This window comes from Pipistrellus hanaki, assembly GCF_964339955.1.
Source record: "Pipistrellus hanaki genome assembly, chromosome: 1".
Taxonomy (NCBI): Eukaryota; Metazoa; Chordata; class Mammalia; order Chiroptera; family Vespertilionidae; genus Pipistrellus; species Pipistrellus hanaki.
Genome location: NC_140503.1, coordinates 125953293 through 125977642, shown reverse-complemented (window position 1 = coordinate 125977642; position 24350 = coordinate 125953293). Strand labels below are relative to the sequence as shown.

Genomic DNA, 24350 nt, shown 5'->3' with positions numbered 1-24350 from the left:
TGTTATATTATATTATGTTATGTTATATTATAGTACACAGCTTCACATTCAATAGCAAGATGGAAAAGCTGACATACAATCTTGACAGGGATTATATCAGTGTCACTCAGTAATACCTTTTCTTAAAAAAATTAATTCCCACCCAAGGATTTTTTTTTATTGATGAGAGAGAGAGAGAGAGAGAGAGAGAGAGAGAGAGAGAGAGAGAGAGAGAGAGAGAGAAGAAAGAGAGAAATATCAATGTGAGAGGGAAACAGGTTATTTGCCTCCCATATGCACCCAAAGAGTGGATCAACCCACAAATAGTTATGTGCCTTGATTTGAAACCAAACCCACAACCTTTTGGTGTATGGGATGTCACTCTAACAAACTGAGCCACACTGGACAGGGCAGTGAAAACCTTTTAGTAACTTAGTAATGAGCAACTATATTTAAGAAAGTTTATGTAAAGAGTTTGCAGTTATCCCAGTTTTCTAGATCAAGGATGGCAAGCAGGTTTTATGCTTAGAACCTGTTTGTGGTTCTACTGCATGAGAGGGGTTTTGGAGACTGATTCTGGCTGAGATGAGAAAAAGACCATGTATGTCTAATATATTCTTGAGGTGGTGGCATGTGTGCTGCATACTGGCCAGCTCTAATGTAGATATTCTACATGTATCCCTGCATAACACCAAACAGTAAAGAACTGTGTATTGGGACCACTTTTGTGATACCCACACAGAAATAATTTGCCCGGGCTATATTTAAGCATTACAACTCTAGCATGCATTCAGGAAAATTAGCAAAAACAAACCTATGAAAATTAGTATTCTAAATTAGTATTCTATTTCCTGTAAGGATTTTATCATTTGCTCCATTTAAGTATATTCAATGAATAAGAATCCACAGGAGAAATTTATTTCAAGACTTACTGCTAGGAATATTCATGTTTTACACAAGTGACTGGCCAGTCACCTGTTTTTTGTTTGTTTCTAAGATTTTTTTCATTGATTTTTTTTTTCCTTTGAGAGAGAGAGAGAAAGAGAAGAAAAAGAGGAAGAGAAGAGAAAGAGGAAGAGGAAGAGGAAGAGGAAGAGAAAGAGAAAGAGAAAGAGAAAGAGAAAGAGAAAGAGAAAGAGAAAGAGAAAGAGAAAGAGAAAGAGAAAGAGAAAGAGAAAGAGGAACATTGTTGTGAGAACGAAAATAGATTGGTTATCTCCTGCACACCCCCTGCTAGGGAGTGCCAGAAACCCGGCATGTGCCCTGAACAGGAATTCAAACCAGCTTTGGTGCATGGGGCAATGCCCATCCATTTGGGCCACACTGGCCAGGGCCTAACTGGTCAGTTTTTATTTCAAGGACAATGACTCTTTTCTCCTCTTGGCACTGTTTCTAAAAAAAACTTCTTAAAAACTATCTTCTTCCTAGCACTGGGCTAGAACAGTACCCCTTCCCTCACAGAATTCTTTTTAAAACTTAAACACACGTTTGATTTCAACTAAGTTTACCTATCTTTATTTTCACTTACCTTTAATTTAGTCACTCATGCTTTTAATCTTCTGGAAATCTCTATGCTAGAATGACTGTATATAAATATCCCAACCTAACCTGCTGCATGGCAATTTACAGTCCCACAGAAGCTGCATTTTCTTTTCTATAAAACCAGAGGTTGTCCCAGTCTAGTTCTGAAATTCCGTCATATTTCTAGATAAAAGCTAGGAATTAGTCACAAATTTACTTGTACTGCCTTTATTACCTTATTAAAAAACACATCTTTATATTTTATCACAATCAGTGAAAACTCACTGATTCTTCAAATGTAGCCATCTTAAACTAGATAATGTCTAATTTATGTATTCTGACTAGTTTATATATAGAGACATTTCACCAAATGGCATGTAAAGATATCCATTCTCACGATAGTACCGAAAAAAGTAGAATTTCATATGAAGGTCCAGAGAAAGTCACAACTTAACTTTGGAAATGTTAAGTAACATTAACATAGATTGACATCAGTCTAGTGAGAACAATCTTAGTTTCATTATCCAATGTAATATGAAATCCATCATATATCACTAACTGCATTCTACATAGCATTCATTAATGAGGAAAATCAATTCAAATGCAAAAAGAACTATGTCTATACACTGTGTAAATGAATTACATTACACAGAGATTTCAGAGCAGTTTATTAAATAAACCTTTTATTCTGCCTGCTCTGCCAGTGACAGGCTTTTTGAAAAACCAATTAATTTTACTATGTATCAGTGATTAGATATTCCCCAACTTCACTTGCCTGCTGCTTTATTATGTGTACAATTTAGTACATATTTTGTTGCAAAAGAAATATAAGTATTGCTTAAATCAAGAGCAAATTGCCTATGTTTTTTTTTCTGACTTAAAGCCTAATATTAATTTGTGTTGTATGTTCATGTTAAAAATTATCCTATATAATAAAAGGCTAATATACAAATTGTCCCCTCAGGTGTTTGACCCACCAGGAGTTCAACCGCTCGCTATGACATGTACTGACCACTAGGGGCTGGCGTGGAATGAAGGAAGGTCCTGGATGTCAGCCTGCAGCCAGGGTAAGAAAGGCCCCGATAGCTGGCCAGGCCAGGGGACCCTACCCATGAATGAATTTCATGCACTGGCCTCTAGTTTAAAATAACTAAGGCTATAACATTAACATCATAGATACATCTTCCCTGAGTCTCAACAGGTATTGCTAGTGTTTTTTCTTTATTAACTTAAAGCTTTGTAATGGATGACATTCACAAAAATTATTTTCCCTCTTTTTTTTAATTTATTTTTATTTATTTATTTTTAAAAATATATTTTATTGATTTTGTACAGAGAGGAAGGGAGAGAGATAGAGAGTTAGAAACATCGATGAGAGAGAGTCATCGATCAGCTGCCTCTTGCACACCCCCTACTGGGGATATGCCCGCAACTAAGGTACATGCCCTTGACCGGAATAGAACCCGGGACCCTTCAGTCCCCAAGCGGACGCTCTGTCCATTGAGCCAAACCTTCCCTCTCTTTTTAAAAAAATTTCTAATTAGAACAATTTAAACTTTCACTGATCTCTAAACCAATCTGTACAACTTTGCTAACACAAGGAGTTACTATTTGAATTCTGAAAAGGTAGAAACTCTAGATTTTGTTTTTCTTTCCAATGGCACAAATAAGTTTCTGAAAGCAAGAGAACCAGAGACTCTGATACTGGCTACATATAATTAAACTAGAAGCCCAGTGCATAAAATTCATGCATGGGTATGGTCCCTAGGCCTGTCCAGCAATCAAAGTGTGAGTGTCTGGCATGGAAGGGCAGGTCCCAGCTGGACTCTGGGCCCTGGGCAGCAACTGGGTCCCCGGGGCCCTTTTGTGTCCCACTCTGCCTGGGTCATGGTGCCTGAGCCCCCACACAGCCCCCCTGTGAGCACATCCGGACACTGGAGGACAGGGCACAGCATGGGCCTCTGGGCCGTCCAGCAGTGCTGCAAGAAAACTGGGTGGGCAGGTGGTGCGCTATCTCCTGGCCGTCCTCACAGACTGGCTCCTGAGAGAAACCATGGGGAGCTTGACCAGCCCCTGCAGTCCCTGTGGCCTAGCTCACCCAGAAGAGGTCGTGCAGGTGCAGGGCAGGCTCTTCTTGGGCACCCAGCACCTGACCATGGGGTCTTCCCCAGCATGCAAGCCCTGGTGTCCTGGGGGAGGGGAGCAGAGGGAGTGAGAGTGAGCTTGGCAGACACCCCACATTCTTACCACACCTCCGTCCCCATCATCCCTGCCCCCAGGTAGCTGGCGAGAGGTCGCAGCCCCTTACCCGGGTGCCACGGAAAGTTGGTCACTGCCACCCACCCCCAGTTCCTCCTCCCAGCCCTGTGCCTGACCTCGATTGGGTGATCAGGGCCTGCCAGCAGCTGGTCACCACCTGTGGGGCAATAGGTGGGTCAATTGGGCCCCTGCTCTCACACGCCTTGGCCTGACATCGCCCGCTTGCTCACCTGCTCAACCATCTTGTCAGGGCCTATAGAGGCCAGCAGTGTCTTCACTGACAGCACTGTGTTGAGGATGCCTGCCATGTTCCATGCTGCCCCCTGGTGGTCAGCACACATCATAGTGATTGGTTGAATTTCCAATTGAGGGGACAATTTGCATATTAGCCTTTTATTATGTAGGATGGGTGGCCAACTGTAGACAGCTCTCCAGAAAGCTGTGCCCTACACACTTGAGCATCCATCCACCCCTGCCTAAGAAGCATGCAAATGCTTATACTACTTTCAGATTTCTTAGAACAGAATCGAGGCACAGACTCTTTCAAAATCCATTTAAGTTCTTTGCAATATCATTGTTACTCTGGGATATTAATGCAAGACCAAACATAAGGTCATGAATAAATTCATTTTTCAAAGTATAATATGCTCAAAAAATAGCCGAATCTATTTATCATCCTCAAATATGGTTGAAAGAAATAAAAATAAAATATAATAAACATCACAAAGCCTTCTGGATGGAAAAATTAACAATATATTGGGGACTGCAGAGTGAATTCTTCAGGAAGCCAAAGAGACAATGTAAAAGAGAGTCCTTTAAGACAATGATGAAACCAAGCTCCAGGCTAAATAGCAGGAAACCTTCTGTGGGAAAAAAAAACAAAAACAAACTTTAAAGTATCATATCTTTAATCCTTATTTCTCCTGAGAAGCTAAAAATATAAATTTCATATTTTGATCCTATCCTGTTGTAAAAAGATTTCTGCTTAAAGAGAAGCCACTGGGATTTGGAAAAACTTCATTTGCTGAAAAAAGGAAGAGGTCACTTGGTCACAGAAGGGAAGATCATAACCAGGGTACCTGGGTTTACCTTTGCTTTGCGAAAGTGGTAGACCACCAGCATGCTGATGAAGTCCAGCAGCATACACAGGGCTTGGAAGGAGATGATAGCAAGTCGCAGGTATTTATCCTCCTGGACAAAGCAGGGTCTGTCGTCGGCACAGTAGGGGCAGCCTTCCCTGCAGGGTAGGCAGACATGGGCTTCTTCTGACACATCTGTTGCTCTTCCCGCAAAATGGTGATCCGGACCCCTTTCTGAAAGTTTCCAAATAAAACTACATTGTCATCGCATTTCTGAGGAAGCTGAGACTTAGTACAGAGTCAAAACACATATTTACCTCTTCATCCATTTCCCTTTTTATTAAAGACCTTTTGTCAATCTTTTTGCTAGAGAAGAGAGTTACTTTGACTTTAGACTCAAACAAGTGTTTTATCCCTTGGACTAAAAAAAATGTCATTCAAAGTAAGGAAAATTAGCAAACATGGACATAAAACTCCATGCAGGAAATAGTTTTCTAAATTTTTTTATATAATTATCTACCAATCACCAACAGATACTCCCTATAGCTCAAGTCATATTCCATAAATATTTGTTCAAGAACTAACCATAAGGCAGGATAAGAAAGTTGTGTCTTTCCTGCACCAAACTAATACACATAACACATCTAGATCGCACAAAATCCAGAGTGAGGCTTTGATTGCTTCTTAATTTAGAAGGATCCTCATCTACCAAGTTAATTAGGTCTAAATTGGATGAAATGGTATTTAATGGACAGTTAGTCTGTGTGCAGTTGCATAATAACCATGTATCCTTTGCCCAGGGTATAATCCATGCTACAGGCTACTGGGTAATTTTCCACTTTGCATGTCCATAGGATATTTCTGCACTAACTAACTGCTGCTATTGATCCTCCCTTTAATGTTAGATTCTTCTGTTTAAGTTATCAAACTTAGCTCTGAAGCCCACAGGTAAAGGTTCTCTTTAATTGTTGAGTATGCCATTGAAAATGATCCAATTAACACCATATACTAAAAAAAGAAAAGAAAAAAGAAAACCATTTCCAATGCTGAAAGACTTCAGTGAAAACATAACCAATTTTAGTATATCACACAACCACATAGTTTGATATATAACACAACATTTAACACCAAGTCTTCATTACTTTCAACTCTTGTGAAAGGTTCATAATTCTTCAAAAATATGTTTGTCTGCTTTCCTTCCTTAATAGGTATAAGATCAAAAACATAATTGAATACTCCTTTAATGATTCAGAATATATTGTTTTGAAAGAGCCATCATTCTGTGAAAAGTGTATGAATTTAAGTGCCTAGCAGGTATGGTTTTCATCACTAGGGAACTCTATGGCATTCGGTAACTCTCTTGACCATTTTGGGTCTTAGTTTACAAGTACTCATGTATGAAATGTGAATTGCTGTGGGTTTTAAATGAAATAATGTATATTCAGGGTGGGGTAAAAGTAGTTTACAGCTTCTTGTATGGAAAATAATATAATAATAATGAATACATGATAATACAAGAGTAAATTTTATTTTGTGTTCTCACAACTGTATACCTACTTTTGCCCCACCCTGTAAATCATGCTGCTCAGCTTTCTCTTCTCCAAACATGGGAGGTGCAAAGAGCAATTAGGAATTTATTGTTGTCTTAAGGAAAGGCACTGCTTGCTCCAAAGCAGAAAAGTTAGAAGAAATAGCTAAAATAGGGAGAGGAGTGGAAGGATAAGCCCCGTTTTAGACTAATGAAATTTGAGGTCCAACTTACATTGTCCAAGAGAAATACATATTAAGAAGTGAGAAACAACACAAAAATGGATTGTAGGAGAGGACCACTGTAGGAGAAAGAATCTACAGAGAGCCATGGGCATGCAAAGAGGAAGAAGTTAGATAGGCAGAAGTTTTTATAATATCATAAAAGAAAACTTGGATTTATTGGAACATGCTGGAATGTGATCAAAGATAATAAATGAGTAAAGACTATGAAGTTCAATGATTTTTTTATCCTTCATTTATCTTTTAGACAATAGTTTCCAGAGTGGAAGAATGAAATTAGGCTGTCAGGGCTTAAGAAATAAATATGTGATAAAGTAGAATATTCTTTCAATAAGTGTTCCAGTAAATGAAAAAAAAAGCTAGGAAAGCTCATGATTAATAGAAATGGGGTCAAAAGGACTTCAGACAAGGGTGACACACCTGCCTCCAACCTAACTGGGGACCCTGTAAGTTAACCCTCCCCTTTGTCACGTGGGTTTTTGCCTCTCACTGAATGTTTAGTTGCTCTAAGTCTCCTCACTTTTAAGTTTTGCCTTTTAACCTTCTTGTCAAGTTTGTCATTAACAGAATACAACAAGAATGCCAGCTTGTCTGATGAGTCATTCGCCTAGACATTGCCACCTCCCAGAGACACTAGACTAACCTGGACTTTGCAGAATCCTTCTTCCCTGCACAAAAACTCCTTTCCCATTTTGCTTTTCCCTCTCTGTCAGATAAGAACCTCTAAGCCTTGGGATAGACAGATCTCCACCTCTTGACAGCAGGAAGCAGTTACACAAATCAGAGACCTCGGCCCATTTCTCCTGTATACTATTATAAAGAGGTTTCTTTTTCTCTCAGGGGTAGGGGATGGAAGATAGTGATACTATTGCAGTAATCTGGTTATTATTTAACAGAAAAAGAGTAAAGGGAAGACTAGATAATATAGGCATGCCATTTTTACAGATTTGCTTAAAAGCTGTAATTTAGCACTCTCTAAGTCTGTTCCCCACTGATCCATGGGGGAAGGGACTGAAAAAAAGGCAATTTGGACACAAGCCCAGTAAGGTCTGGGTGCATGGGAAGGTGCTTACTCATCAGTCACACCTGGAAGTGATTCAGTGGCCAGAATAGGCATGCCCTCTGTAAAGGCAAGGGCAGGAAACCTGAATGTTTAACTTACTAGACAAAGGGAGTTCCCTCTTTTGGCTTGTTGGCTTGCAGTTTGCCTCTGGCTTCCGTTGCAGAGGGCACATTCCCCTGCATGTGCCCATGTGGCCCATGGCCATGTGGGCTTCACACAATGGCCTAAAGGGCAATAACTCTGCCAGACCTAGCTGCTACATGGAACAGAAGCTCTGAATACTGGCCCTACTTCTGCTTTATTAAAACTCTAGCTGCACCTCTTTCAGACTGGGTTAAGGGTCATGGGTCGTTACTACCCAAAAAAATGTAGCTCCATGCAAATAAAGTCTTCTACCACCTCTCATTCCCCAGTGGGGAATTCTGAAAATGCTTATTTCAGCGACACCCCAAGAACCTCATTCCCATGAACAACATGTGTACTCCTCCAATAACATTACTAGAAGAGACTATTTAGCACTCCGAGTCATTCAAATCTGAAAAATACTGCATTATGTTAAGGGCACAGTGTTATCTGTTTTTGTTGTTGTTATTGTTTTTGTAACGTATGACCATGGCAATCAATTTCAGTCACATTTTAGATACATTTGACATGTCCTTTGTAAAATTTTCACTCATTTTTAACCAGGCAAACTTTGAGACTTCCCTCTCTTTTAGGAGAAAACCTAACCTATCCCTGACTCATTTCATGATCATTATTTTACTTTTGTTGCTCATCTATATATCCTAATTATGGCCCCCTCTACCTTGATATATTTGTTATTCATGTAAATCAAGGTTCTTTTATATTGCTTGCAATATCCCCCAGTTCTAACATACTATAGAGACTGTGTTACTTGTCTAGATTCTACCTACTGGAGCAGAGACTGGGAAGTAGAATTCAGGAACACAAGCATTTCGTCAGTCCTGTTGAATAGTCCGTTTCTACTGTGCAAAGCTGAACTTAACCACACCTACCCTGCCTGTCATTCTCTTCACCAGCCTGTTATCCAGAGATCTGTACCAACTTAGAGGACATCTCATGACTAAGCCACTCTATCTCTATTCACTATTATTGATGCCCTAAGTGCTTGTGATTATCTCTATTTGCCTGTGTTCTACTCTGATTGCTGCTAGAGTGTTATATATACAAGAAACTTGCGCATATATATATATATATATATATATATATATATATACAAGTAAACTGTATTCTCCCTAAGAATAAAACAATTGTTTTATATCCTTCTAGATTAAAATTACAGAAGAGCCAATATACTGGGCAATAAAATAAAATTATGACTGCAGAACATACAATGGAAAAAGCTCATGCACTCCATTATCTTTCTCAAGTAGAACAAAAAGAATAGTTAATAGAAATTATGTCTGTTGAAGTAGTAATAGCTAGATATAATGCGGGAAATTGACATAATTCCAAACTATTCTATGTTTCCTGATATGGGTAATACTAAATTATGTTGGTTACATAAATGTTTTAATTTTCATGAATAAAAGGCAATTTGTTAGAAAATAAATTATGATCATATTTTATTCTTTATGCTTAAAAGTATTGCCAGATCAACTCACAAATGTCAAATTGTAGTGTGCTAAAATGAGAAACTTCCTCTTTAATATTGCCTTAATATTTTTTGGCTATGAGAAATTATGAGGTTCTGTAAGGGACACAAAGTGATAAAACGAAGATAAAACAAAAAGTCAGAGACCTGATTTCTAAAGCTCAAAAAAGCTAAAATTTTAAAGACAGAGCTTTCTACATCCATTATTTCCTATAGGACTCAAAGCATGATGAAATAATCTTCTAGTTCCAAAATTACAGGGTGTCCCCCCAAAACGTATACACACTTTAACAGCTGATTGCTCAATTTTGAAAACGAAATGTATTTTAATAGACACTGCCTTTATAATTATTCACATTGTGTGTATATGTTTTTGGGACACCCTATATTTTATCAATTTATGCTGATAAATTATGTCTCTAACTAGGCCAAGATAACATATTCAATAATTCTACTACTAGTTAGTAATAATGAGCTTTTTATTAATCTCCTGAAGGGTACCTTAAATTTATGATGGTTTAAATTTTTAAGACACTACTGGTCATGGGCCATGGTTTATATACCTATTTATACACTCAACACTGAACATAGTATTCTGTCCATATTTGATTATCATCAAATAATTGCTAACAATGGACATAGTCTCCCAAAGGAATACATTACCTGATCTGTAATACAAACATATAGGTGAAAGTCTGTTTAGAAATCATTGTGAGTGACATATTGATTTGGAAATGTCAGCGCTGAGCAAATTGAAATAATCCACCATCCATAGAATACCAATCTGCTTTGCTAAAGTTTGAAAATAAAGGTGATATTTGGAACTTTCAGATAAAACAAATCCTTCCTGAAAATAAAGGCAAATATGAAGAGTTATCATCTGTGTCTATAGCAGCTTTCAATTCATTATATGGGTGACTGAGTATGCTGCCTAGAGCATAAACATAGAGAAGGAAATTGGGATGTTATATAGCACCACAGGACGGCTGAGAAATCTAAAACATTTACCTGTAAGTGTGTGCTTGTCAAGATAAATTGTGACAATTTGTGGACAATATGTTAACCTATTTGCTTACTGTAACTTTACTACAGTAAAACATTAGAAAAACAAAAGAATCTCTGGACATTTTTAAGTATAAATATACAGCTGAGGCAAAAGTAGGTTTATGGTTGTTTGAATGGAAAATAATAGAATAATTAATAAATAATAATACAAGAATAAACTCTGAATTTCATGTACTCACAACTGTAAACCTACTTTTGTCCCACCTTGTGGTTTTATGTTTATATAAATTTGTAAAATTTATGAGCATTAGAATGGATAAGTAAACCATAGTATATTTATTCAATGGAATTCTATATAACAATTAAGATTATGTTTAAGAAAACTATGTATGGTATTTAAAATGAATATAATATAAAGTTTTTAGAAATATCATATATTCAGATATTTGTATAACAAAACTTAAGTGACCAACAAATTTTCAAATGGCTCTTTAAATTCTATTTTTCTATACATTCCAAAGTTTCTTTAATAAGCATGCAACTTTTTTATAACAAAAAAAATTTTTTAATCCATTACCCTATTTATACTAATAAAAGGGTAATATGCTACTTAGACCAGATATCTTTGGAATGATCTTCTGGATATCTTTCTAGAAAAAGCCATGATGGCAGGGCCAAGGCAGAGGCGGTTAGGGGTGGTCAGGCCAGCAGAGGAGAGTAGTTAAGGGGCAATCAGGTCAGCAGGGAAGAACAGTTAGAGGGATCAGGCTGGCAGGCAGGTGAGCAGTTAGGAACCAGTGGTCCTGGATTGTGAGAGGGATGTCTGACTACTGGTTCAGTCAGACATCCCCCAAGGAATCCCAGATTGGAGAGGGTGCAGGCTGGGCTGAGGGACCCCCACATTCATGAATTTTGTGCACTGGGCCTCTATTATATAGTAGTATGTATCAAAGTAAATTTTTGTTCCAAATCCCAAAGTTCTAACCAACTCATCAATGCTACATTATTGAAAAATTTTAGTCTTTGAATATATATAATATTCTGACCTTATTCATAGATAAAATTGGGTTTCTGTAGTTTTTAATGTTGATTTAATTTGAAATATATAGAAAAACTACAAGGACATTATAAAAATCCCAAATAAATGGATAAAAAATGCTAATCCTATATAATAAAAGGCTAATATGTAAATTGTTCCTTCAGTAGTTTGACAGACCTGTTCAACTGCTCGCTATGACATGTGCTGACCACCAGGGGGCAGCACAAAATGAAGGAAGGCCTCAGTTGGCAGCCAGCAGCCAGGGGAAGCAAGGCCCCATCAGTCCTGATCATTGGCAAGGCCTTAGGAACCCTACCCACACACAAATTTTGTGTACTGGGCCTCTAGTATATAATATGCACAATATATTCTTATATAATAAAGAGATAATATGCAAGTTGTTCGCCATGCCCTTGCACAAGATGGCCACCCCTATATGGTCACAAGATGGCCATCACAAGATGGCCAGCAGAGGAGGGCAGTTATAGGTGACCAGGCCAGCAGGAGAGGGTAGTTAGGGGTGACCAGGCCTGCAGAGGAGCGAGGACAGTTAAGGGAGACACCAAACCAGCAGGGGAGGGCAGTGTTGGGCAACCAGGTGGGCAGGGGAGAGCAGTTGGGGTCATCAGGCCTGCAGGGGAGGGGAGTTGAGGGTGAACAGGCCAGCAGGGGAGGGCAGTTGGAGGCGATCAACCCTGCAGGGGAGGGTAGTTAGGGGTGACCAGAACAGCAGAGGAGGGAAGTTGGGGGCAAACAGGCTGGCAGGGGTGCAGTTAGACATCAACTAGGCTGGCATGGGGGTGGTTAGGGGGTGATCAGGCAGGCAGGCAGAAGTGGTTAGGGGCAATCAGGATGGCAGGTAGGCGAGCAGTTGGGAGCCAGCAGTCCTGAATTGTGAGAGGGATTGAAACAGAAGTTATATACATCTGTCAGGTCTTCATAGTATAAACTTTGTATAGAATTATCACCATAATATTAACTGCTCTGCTGATTAAGTTTCTAAAGTGTCAGTAGTCTAAAACTGTGTTTTTATAAGGGAAAAACATAACATTTGGACGTTTGAATATATGGTTAGACATCTATCCTTTAAGGACATTTAAATCTTAAAACTCTTTGACCTAATTTACTAATACTGGACAGAATTGTGTTTTACTCAAGATTGTTCTCATTTGTTATTTATGGGTAATGCAGTATGTTTGGGGAAGAAGTGGGTCTTTCCTGAAAGCTTAGAAACCTTACTTTTTAAATCACTTCTTTTACTCCAGTTGCTAAAAATATATTTGGCATAGAGTCAGTGCTAAGTAATATTTTTGACAGATGAATTTTCAGACATATAAATTAATGAAGAAACCAGTTGATCAAAGGTCCCTTTTGGGGGATGTTATGGCCCTCAGTGATAAGAACAGGTTCTAGCAGAAGATATAGCCTGGACCTTAGCAAGACCAGGCCCATGTGCCTAATATATCATGACCCCTTTCTCCTTCCATTCCACAGGCATGCAGAAAAAAAAGATGAGCCGTAGGCAATGAAAATAGCTCATCTAGAAGTAACAAAGAATTGAGTCAGACATGGAGAGTCCAGCCTTAGCTCTAGGTATAAATAACACTCATATTAGAGTAAACATATCCTTCTTTCCCATACACATATTTGCTTTCTCATTAGAATTGGAGGGAACATAATCATCAATCAAAGTTTGAAGTTAAAATGCTGCAATGAACTAACCATGGGAAGATTAATTGTTATTTGTTATTTCATCTGATTAGGATGAAGAAGTAATCTGCCCGCAGTCTTCAGACAGATAAAATCACATCCAAAGATTAAGTGGAAAAAGGACATGCACACGAGTAGCTCTAATACATTAAAAAGATTTCTGTGGATATTTGTTTCAATATTTATAATATCTGCAAGGAGAGAATAATTAGACTGTGGTTATACATAGACTGCTATACAAAATATTTTTTATTATTAGAACATGAATATATATTTTAATATCTTAAAATCAGGATTAGCTAATAAACTTTCATTTACTTACTCATGAATGGCTAAGTGTGAAAATAGTTTCAAACTGAAGCCCAGTGCAAAAATTTAAAATTTGTAACTCTCACTAGACTATAGTTAAGAGCTCAATCTTTCCATGTATAATATTTCTACATGCTTACCTTTGTATATTATACTCACTTTTCTATTGACTTTTAGATTTTTATGTATTACAAGTGACCTTAGTGATATCTTAAAAAATAAAAATACCACTTTAGAAAGATCTTAGGTAGATTCTGATGTGAATTATAAAATTAATGAACAGATTTTTGCTTATGGGCAATTTATTCATTCAATCAGCACAACACACAGTCCTATATAACGAAAGGCTAATATGCAAAAAGACTGAATAGCAGAACAACCAAACAACTAAACAACTGGTCGCTATGACGTGCTCTGACCACCAGGGGGTGAGTACAGAACGTGGCAGGTTTCAGCTGTGGCAGGATGGTAGAGCAGGTGAGAGGGAGCACCAGACCAAGGCGGGGCTCCAGTCGCTGTCATTGGCCTCTGGTGGTTATTGAAAATTCTTTGCTCCCATGCCCCGTTGTTCAGTCTAGCACTTACACCCGCTCCTGGCACCTGAACTGCCACTCATACCTGCTTATGGCATCTGGTGCCTGCCCTGATCACTTGGCACCCATCAGCAGGTATGAGTAGTAGCTGCTGGCCCCAATTGCCCTTCAGGGTTTCTCTTCCACCCCCTGTTCCTGATGGCACTTGAGATGAGCAGCCCCCTCTTGCACCCACTGTTAGTGCTGGAGCCGCTGCTCGCACCTGCAGTCAGTATTGGAGCCACTGCTCATACCTGTTGCTGGTGCCCAGCACTAGTCCTGATTGGTCGGCATCATCAGTCAGTATGAGAGTAGCCACCAGCCCTGATTACCCCTGAGGGCTTCACCTCCCCCTGCTCCTGAGGGGCTATCGGGGCAGCAGCTGCCACTCACACCCACTGGTGGTGCCAGCCCTGCTTACATCCGCTACTGGAGCTGGCCCCAATCACTCTGCACCATCAGCGGGTGTGAGTGGGGCTGGTGCTATCAGTGCATGGGAACTGGGAATGGCGGTGGCAGGAGTGAGGCTGCTGGCAGACAGGGGACCAGGGACTGTGGCAGGAGGGGCAGGATGGGGGCATGGAGGATGGGCTGAGACCTGCCCCTGTCCCCACTGCAGCCTCACAGCCCACAATTCCTTTCAAGGTGCACGAATTCATGCACTGGGCCCCTAGTACATAAATAAAAGAACTAGATTCTCCATATTCACATTAGTATAGTAATCACTGTAATTGTGGGTATATAATATGTTACCTCATCAACTACTCACAACTACCAAAGGAATAGATTTCACTATTTGTGCTTTATAAATAAGGGAAGAGAGCTTCAGAATGCATGAAAAACTTGTTCAGTCTCCTGCTAGGAAGTAGAGTCAAGACTCAAATTCATCTGTCTGACTCAAAGGCCAACCTAATACCTAGAGCCCACCAGAGTATAATTTCTTCTGAGTCAGTTATTTGGAGTTGTGAAAATTGCCTCTAGAAAAAACACACACAGGGTCTCGGCTCAGGGTCACTGTGTCCTATTGTGAGCAACGGAATGATCGTTGAGTGGAAAACACACTCATTGAGTTGTCCTATTTTTCCATTACTGCTGTAACAAACTACCAAAACCACAGAGTCTTAAAACAACACAAATTGATGTTGTTTCTTACTTAAAAAGTAATATAGCTATATTCATTCTATATTCTCCAGCTCAGGCATATGGCATGGGTCTCACGGGTCTATCATCAAGATACCACAGGTCAGCACATTTCTCCTGGAAGATCTAAGGTAACATCTATTTCCTTGCCTTTTCCAGCTTCTTAAGGCCACCAACATGCAAATGTTCTAATGTCTAAATAGCAGTGTAATGATGGATTAAAATAATGTAAGTAAATAATAAAATAAATAAGGACAAACCTAATAAATTAAAATGTTAGCTGGTAAGTGAGGAGAAAGATGTTTGAAAGACTGAGTATTATATCTCAGACCCGGGCCTATATTAAGGACAAACTGAACTAAAAAAAATTGGTACTTGGAAATATGTTTCTCTGTTGGGAAGTGGTGCAGATACTAGATGAAAGTATGAAAACAGGCACATTATTTGAAAAAATGGGTAAACAATAAACACAATATTTTAAATAATGATTATAAAAAATAACAATATTTTTCAACATATGATATGTAATAACTATCATATTCAGAATTTACATTGATTACTTCATTTAATCCTTATAACAGTTGTATAAAGCAAGTGATATTATATCAATTTTATATATGACATAAAATTTAGGGAAGATAAATTATTTAGCAGAGTGCAAATCAACAATTGATCTAGGATTCAAACCTAAGTAAGATTTATTCCAAAGACCCTGTTCTTAATTAGTGTGTTAAAACATGGTAGCTATTTAGTTCTGAAATTAGAAACTAGGGAAGTCTAATGTGGTATGGAGTATTTCCCAATAATTGCAAAAAAAAAAAAAAAAAAATAGTCAAAGACACTAGTAGTACCAGAGTTGGCAAAGCAAGAATTGTCATATTTAGATGTGGGTCATTTGTAAATTGGTTTTATCTGGAACTGTACATGAGCTGAAGTCAATCCAAAGATTAGAAGTAAGACTGAAAGGATGATAATGTGTCTACATAAAAGAAAAGAAATTGCACTGAAAACAAAATTCATGCTAAAATAGATGGACTTAAAAAAGATGAACTTCTCATAAGCTTGTATTTCATCAACCAGAAAGTGAACAACTTGAATTTGAAAAGACACTTATACGTCAGCACTTGGTTATTTTAAAATCCTATTAGCTCTCGTATGACCACCAATTTCAAGAGAGATGCCAGAAACATATTGGTCTTTACAAGTCCTTTGTTTACTGTGGACCTCCATCTAAACAAAGCATTGAAAACACTTAATATTTTAACAGTCACATTTATATTTTTTAATCATATATCAGTACCATATCTCAGCTTTTCTGTCCAATGTAACAAGGATTATAATAGATGTGGGAATTTGAGGTCTTTTTCTAGATTTACAATGACAAATTAAATAAATGTTATTTTTGCGGGGCATCTTTTCCTTTTTTCTATGCCCCATTTTCCCTATTAGGCAATTAATTTCCCCCAGTAGCTTCCCACCCACATGTGTCCTTCCTATTGTGCTTCTCGAGCAGCACTCGTTGTTACACTTTTTTGCTGTCACATCTTCCTTCAAATCCATATGGAATTAATTTCTCCAAAAGCTCTAGTTTTTAAAAAATGTTATTTTAATATGATAAAATATGTTTGGCAAAGTGCTATTGACCAATGGTGCTTAAGGGTTATCTTTTTATAAATATCACTGATGTGTTTTTTTTATATGTGTGTGTATATGGTGGTTTTTTGTTTATTTACTTACTTAATCATATCTATGGACACTTATTATGTGCCATGTACTGCAACAGCAGTTTCACATGTGTTATTTCATTTGGAGGTCTTAATGTTTCCTTTACTTTTAGCCATTCCTTAGTTCATGAATGCCTCCCCAAGAACAATAAAAAACAACACCTGCCCATCTGAACTGCATGGATACTGTGATGAAAAGACTTAATATATTAACATACAGAGTAAATATTCTAACAATAAACAAAAAATTTAAATAATGTTAAAACAGACCCTGATAAATGACCCTAGTGAGTTATAACTCGTTATTCTTGTCAGATTTTTATGTTCTTTTTTTTGTTTTTGTTTTTTTTTAGGACGAGGAGTGCCTAATATTGGATTTTCATGAAACATGACAACATGATCAGAAAAGATATTTTGGTCAGAGAGAGCTTTACTGACTGCAAATTGTAACCTGTAGCTGGCTTTCTTTCCCGTCATTAAGGAAGGTCAGTTCTGGTTAAGTATGTGCCAAGGTCAAAGCTGAACCACATGTGTGCCCACATAGAGGTCCTACTGACAGCTGTGGTCTCTGTCCCATGGCTGCGGTATGTACACGAGAGCTAGGCTTATGCAGACAGGCAGCCTTTTCTTAGAGAGAGTAGGTCCAGGGAAACACACTGGCTTTCAAAATAAGGAAGAAAGTAGGAGTGTGCAAATTAAATAAAGACAAATTGTTAAAGGTTAACTAGTTTCTCTTGGTGGTGTGATAAGCAAATGGTATAGTCATTCTCTGGTTCTACAATATTTAGATGTTTTATTTCAGTCACATAGTGGGAGCTGAGAACAAATGTGGGTAAACCAAATACAAAATACCTGCACAGAACAGAAGCTAAAACCTATTTCCTTAACCCTTCAGTGTTGAATCATATGTTATGACTGGACCATAAATGTGAAAAATGCCAAAGTAACTCTAGTATTACCATAGTTCGCTATATACATGCAAGGAAAAGCATATCCATCCTAAAAGTATGCTAACACTATTACTATTGTATTTAGTTTTCTATTTCTATATAATAAATTGCTGGAAAGTTAAGGGTTTAAAACACTTATTTATTTCAAGATTTCTGTTGATCAGAAGGAGGGGCACAGTGAAACTAGGTTCTCGGCTCAGGGTCTCCCTAGACCAGTGGTTGGCAAACTGTGACTCATGAGCCACATGTGGCTCTTTGGCCCCTTAAGTTTTTAGCAAAGGCCAGCTTATGAGTACCCTAATTAAGTTAATAACAATGTACCTACCTATATATTTTAAGTTTAAAAAATTTGGCTTGCAAAAGAAATTTCAATCGTTGTTCTGTTGATATTTGGCTCTGTTGACTAATGAGTTTGCCGACCACTGGTCTAGACCAAGCATGTCAAACTCATGGCCTGAAGGCCACATGCAGCCCACAACAAATATTTTTGTAGCCCAGCCAATATAATGGGATGTAAGAAACATTTTAATAAAAATTCATCACTTAATCTTTACAATATCCTGTTACACATAATTATTAATACCGAATTATAATGTTCACTAATGACTGGTTACTATAACCGTGCTACATTCATTTCCCTTATGTGCCATATTCACAGACACACCATTTCTCTCCACTGATACCGGCAGCGAATATTTTAGCAGCCCATTGCCACATCATTAGTCTTGGACTAACTTGCTTGGTGTGTACGACAGGAAATATTTTGATTTCGGAGAACAAGAAAAATAGGTTTATTTGCATTACAGTTATTAATTTGTGGTGTTATTCAGTGCCTGGTAAGTTAATGTTCAAGAAAAATATTAATTTTTATTATAATTTTCTATTATTTTATGTTAACAGGTAGTCATTTATTTGAATCTTTTGTATTCAGCTTGTCTCTATCGAAATAAACCTATGTTTCTATGAAAATTGAAGCTTTTGTTTTTTTGTGCCCACATAAACTCAAATCATGTTTATTTGGCCTGTGTTAGCCTTTGAATTTGATATGCTTGAATTTGATATGCTTGAGTTTGACATGCTTGCTCTAGATTGAAATTAATGTTTTGGCAAAGTCATATTCTCATCTGGAGTTCAGGGTTTCTTTCCAAGGATTCAGAGTGTTGGAGGAATTTAGTTCCTTGCAGTTGAAGGACTGAGGCTCCTGTTTTCTTGCTGGCTGCCCTTAGCTCTTAGCTCTTAATGGCTGCCCTCAGATCCTAGCCATGTAACCGTCTCATGACAAGAGGGTTTACTTCTTCAAAGCCAGCGTGAGAATCTCTCTACACTCTGCTACTATGGAAGGGGTCACATTTAATGCAATGTAATCACAAGAGTGACTATGCTATCATCTTTGCTCACAACATAGCCCAAACAAGGGAGCATCTGTCCAGTGCATTCACAGGTTCTACCCTCACTTAAGGAGAGGGGAATCTTGAAAACCATCCCAGAATCATGCCTATATCAACTATCACTCAGAATATGAACTGATCTCTATACTATGTGACTAAGGAGAGAGCAAAATGTTCCTCACCTACAGAATCTAAAAGTTAAAACTAAATAGTCTCAAGGATAAGAATAATGTTTTCAAGAGAAAAAAACAACACTATATATGTCTACCAAAATAAGACACTCAGGTCTCAATCTCAATATACCTTTGAACTATACCTAGTAGAGATGCAAATCCCCATACAGACCAATAATGAGACTGGCAAAGACGCATGGGTGACTATCTAAAAGATACCTATAACCTCACTTTTGGCAACCCTAAACTTTAAGTTCCCATGAAACCATCCTCTTTTATCACTATCTCCATCTTAGTTATTATATCCAATAGCAGGTTTGAAACAATTTGGCAATATTATATTATCTATAGATAGAGTATAAAAAAATCAATATTCAAATTGTAACACTGACATTTTCTGGAATAGGAATAAAAAAAACAGATGACCACATTTTAACTCTGGGCTATACAATCTGTATAACCACCTCCTTTTGAATGTAACCTTTGATTAGGTTACTTTATACAGCAAAATTACAGAGTAGTCACTCCCATGATTATATTATGTTATGTAAGACTCCATCTGAGCAGACTGGGGAGATTCTCTTGGTAGCCTTGAAAAGTTAGCTGAAGTGCTGTGAGAAGGATCACATAGCCAGGACCTGAGGAAACTTTCAGGAGCTTAGAATAAGCCCAAGCTGGCATGTAGTAAGGATGTCATGGAAAGAGTTGCAAGGAATTTAGTTCTGCCAATGACCTGAATGAGCTTGGAAGGAGATCCAGAGCTTCAGATCATTCACATCCCAGATGGCACCTTGATTTTGGCCTGATGCGACCCTGAGCACAGAATCAGACAAATGCCTGATTGGAAGGTTCACCAATGAAAACTGGGTGATAATAAATTTGTGTTGCTTTAAGTTGTTAATTCTGTAGTAATTCTTTATCTAGCATAGAACACTAATATATAAACAAATTGATAAATAAAATAAACAAACTAGCAAAATTAGTTTTAGAAGTTTTCTGTAGCAACAGCTTTTAATACAGAATCACAATTGGTCTTATCAAGGAGCTATAGAATTTTCAGACCTTTAAAATGTATTTAAAACTAAAATATACCAAAAAATAAACATACAGGGGTGGGCAAAAGTAGGTTTACAAGGTTTATAATTGTTTGCATGACAAAATACATCCAGGTTCTGATTGTTACAATAGCTTTATTAACTCTGTATTGTAAACCTACTGTAAACCTACTTTTACACCCCCTCCCCCATATTTCTGTGGTACTCCAGAATATTGTGGATGACAAATGAAAGTAAAAACTCCTTATGTGATGAAAGAATGCCAAACCAGTGGAGATTTAATCATACAACTTACAACAAGGTTAAAAGAAAAACCTGAATAATTAATAATGGTAGATATTTGTATTAAGACATATGTACAAAAGCAAAGAGCACTTACTTTGAAAATTGTTCTCTGAGAAGACTCGAGGATGATAGAATCCTGCTTTGCAAATGCACTGATAGGCTCCAAGCACAAAGCCAAGGCCTTTAATCGGCATACACTGTAAACAAGAAAAGATAGCAATATAGTTGATCAGAGTTTATTTCATAGCATAAAGACCCACAGATATCCATCATTGCAAATGGTAACAGGACTAACACATATTCCAGAAATAAAAATTTTTTTTATATTTTTACTTTTATTTAGGTTTGTTTTTAAACCTACATTTTTTAAAGATAGCAAATTAAATATTCTTTCTAAATATATGCCATTACAGCTTCAGTTACTATACACCTTTAACTCATTCAGTCACCATAGGGAGTAATTACTAGACATAGTTTCTGTTTTCAATGCCACACATATCACCTTATTGGTTTAAAAGATGTTTTCAAAGCCTATAAAAATATTTTAAAAGTGATTACATGCTATATATTTTTATCAAAGCAAAGGTAAGTAGGTAAGTAGATAAACAGATATATAGAATTTGAAATGTGAAATTGCCTTTAAAAATTAAATATTCATCAAATTTCATTGTTGGGACAAAATAACACAAATTGATAGAATAACAAAAAAAAATATAATGCAAATTTAGAAGAGAAAAAAAAGATAAGTAATGATTCCAGTTTCTTTACCTAAAATCTGTTACACCGATAAATGTTCTACATGTAGATAAAAATAAAAATAAAAAACAATGATCAGTTTTCAAAATATGTCACATCGATAAACATAATGTATATTTCCCAAAAGCTTAATCTTGGTGTCATTCAAGAATATCAATTAACTGCAGCAAAATTCAGCTTAACATACTTCATTTGTGCTACATTTGTTCTCAGCTCCCACTATGTGACTGAAATAAAACATCTAAATATTGTAGAACCAGAGAATGACTATACCATTTGCTTATCACACCACCAAGAGAAACTAGTTAACCTTTAACAATTTGTCTTTATTTAATTTGCACACTCCTACTTTCTTCCTTATTTTGAAAGCCAGTGTGTTTCCCTGGACCTACTCTCTCTAAGAAAAGGCTGCCTGTCTGCATAAGCCTAGCTCTCGTGTACACACCGCAGCCATGGGACAGAGACCACAGCTGTCAGGAGGACCTCTATGTGGGCACACATGTGGTTCAGCTTTGATGTTGGCACATATTTAACCAGAACTGACCTTCCTTAATGACGGGAGAAAAAGCCAGCTACAGGTTACAATTTGCAGTCAGTAAAGCGCTCTTTGACCATAATATCTTTCCTTATGACCTTGTCATGTTTCATGAAAATCCAATATTATGCACAAATAACTTCCATTAAAATACAAACATAAGTCAGAAATTAAAAGGATGTTTCAAGAATCAAATCAACACTGAATTTTTTTGTTTGCTTGTTTTTTTGCCAATATATTCTATTAGAAGAGCTTAAGTTATAAAATAATCTTCTGATGCAGAGCTCTTGAGAGAAAGTTCTAAATAATGTAAATAATTCCACAATCTTAGCTTAAATGATTAGTATCAAGATCAGGGTTACTTATCATGAAGATTCCAGCAAATAGAAAAGCATAGATGAGAGAAGTATGGTCTATTTTCCTTTAACAAGATGGCAGTTTGTCCCTGTTTTGCCATAGGTCTCACCTTGTAAGCCTAATAATTTCTTATGCTGGTAAGACTGGAACAGGGCCAGATTGGAAATACAACTAAATTGGGGAACATTCACCTGGAATTATTAACACCTGAAAAGGAGTCATATATCAAGAAAGAATAGGAAATACCTGGAGGCTAGGGTCTTGTGTGTGTTTCTGTTTTGTTTTTCTGTCAGCACCTGCACAACAGTTTGCACGGCATGGGTGGGGGTGAGCCTCACAGTGAGCCAACCTGAGAGGAGATTCCTCCCATGAATAGAACAACAGCATTCAAGACCAAATTACAACAGGAGAGCACACATAACTCACAGAAGGGTCATTCCTAGAGCAGCCAGCTCAGGAGATCTAAGAGACTGCACAGCTGGGTTCCACAATTACTACAGAAGACCAGCCCAGCAAGTCTGAGAGGCATAAGAATTTGCTCTAAATCATAAAAAAAAAAGGAACAGGAAAACTGGGGAGACAAATAAACCACTCCTAAATGAAAGAGAAGAAAGAAGCTCCAGAAAGAGAGCTAAATGAAATGGATGCAAATAAATGATCAGATATAGAGTTCAAAGTAATGGTTAAAAGGATGCTCAAAGAACTTAGTGAGTGATAATTTCAAGAAAACTAGTATGAACTACAACAGTATGAAACAAGAAATGGAAACCATTCACAAGAATCAGTTGGCCTGGCCAGTGTTGCTTAGTGGTTAATGCTGACCTATGAAGCAGGAGGTCATGGTTATCGAACATGGCTAAGTTGCAACTTAGGGCACATGCCTAAGTTGCAGGCTCAATTCCCAGTAGGGGGCATGCAGGAGGCAGCCAATCAATGATTCTCTCTCATCATTGATGTCTCTTTCTCTCCTACTCCCTTCCTTTCTGAAATCAATAAAAATACATTTAAAAAAAAAAAGGATATAGTGGAAGGAATCAAAAGTAGATTAAATGAGACAGAAGATTGAATCAGCGACTTGGAAGATAAGGTAGAAAAAGACACCAAATTGAGCAGCAAAAAGAAAAAAACAATAATTAAAAAGCTGGAGGATAGTATATAAGGAAACTTGAGAACAACATGAAATGTAACATCAGCATCATAGGATACCAGAAGAAGAATAAATTTGTCAAGGAATAGAGGACCTGTTTAAAGAAATAATGACAGAAAACTTTTCTAACCAAGTTCAGGAAATATAGAGTTCCAATCAAGATGATCCCAAAGAGACCTACTCCAAGACACATCATAATCAAAATGAAAAATATTAGACAAAGTAAGAACCTTAAAGGCAGCAAGAGAGAGAGAGAAAGTGACCTACAAGGGAGTACCAATTAGAATTTCAGCTGATTTCTCAACAGAAACACTGCAGGCCAGAAGGGACTGGCATGAAGTATTAAAAATAATGAAAAACAAGGACCTGAATCTAAGACTGCTCAGTCCAGCAAGGCTATCTATCATCTAAAACTGAAGCAGAAATAAAGAGATTCCTAGACCAAAAAAAAAAAAAAAAAAAAAAAAAAAAAAGTTAAAGAATATTATTACCACCAAACCAGCATTGCAGGAAATGTTAAAGGAAGAGCTTTAAGAAGAAGAAATTGAGAGAGAGAAAAGTGTATAAATAACTATCAATAACAATTTTAAATGTAAATGGATTAAATGCTCCAAACAAAAGATATAGAATAGCTGAATGGATAAGAAAACATGACCCATATATATGCAATATACATGAGACCCACCTCCTCAGAACAAAAGACACAGGTTAAAAGTGAAGAGATGGGAAAAAATTTCCATCAAACGGAAACAAACAAACAAAAAACAAACAAAAAAAAAGCAGGGATAGCAATATCTATATCTGACAAATAGACTTGACAGCAATAGACATGGCAAAGAGACTAAGAAGGCCAGTACATAATATTAAAAGTATCAATACAACAAGTATCAATATAACTCTTGGATGACTATAAGGGAGC

General features: G+C 37.3%; 1 protein-coding gene across 1 annotated transcript in view; it reads right to left on the bottom strand.

Moving 5' to 3' along the window:
• GPR158 (G protein-coupled receptor 158) overlaps positions 1–24350 on the bottom strand; it is a 334424-nt gene that overhangs the window by 141623 nt on the left and 168451 nt on the right. The window contains exons 3-4 of the mRNA XM_084867984.1: positions 20731–20833; positions 4849–5072 (exon numbers count right to left, since the gene is read on the bottom strand). Of these exons, the coding sequence (XP_084724110.1) occupies positions 4849–5072; positions 20731–20833 (327 nt within the window). The remainder of the gene's footprint in view (positions 1–4848; positions 5073–20730; positions 20834–24350) is intronic.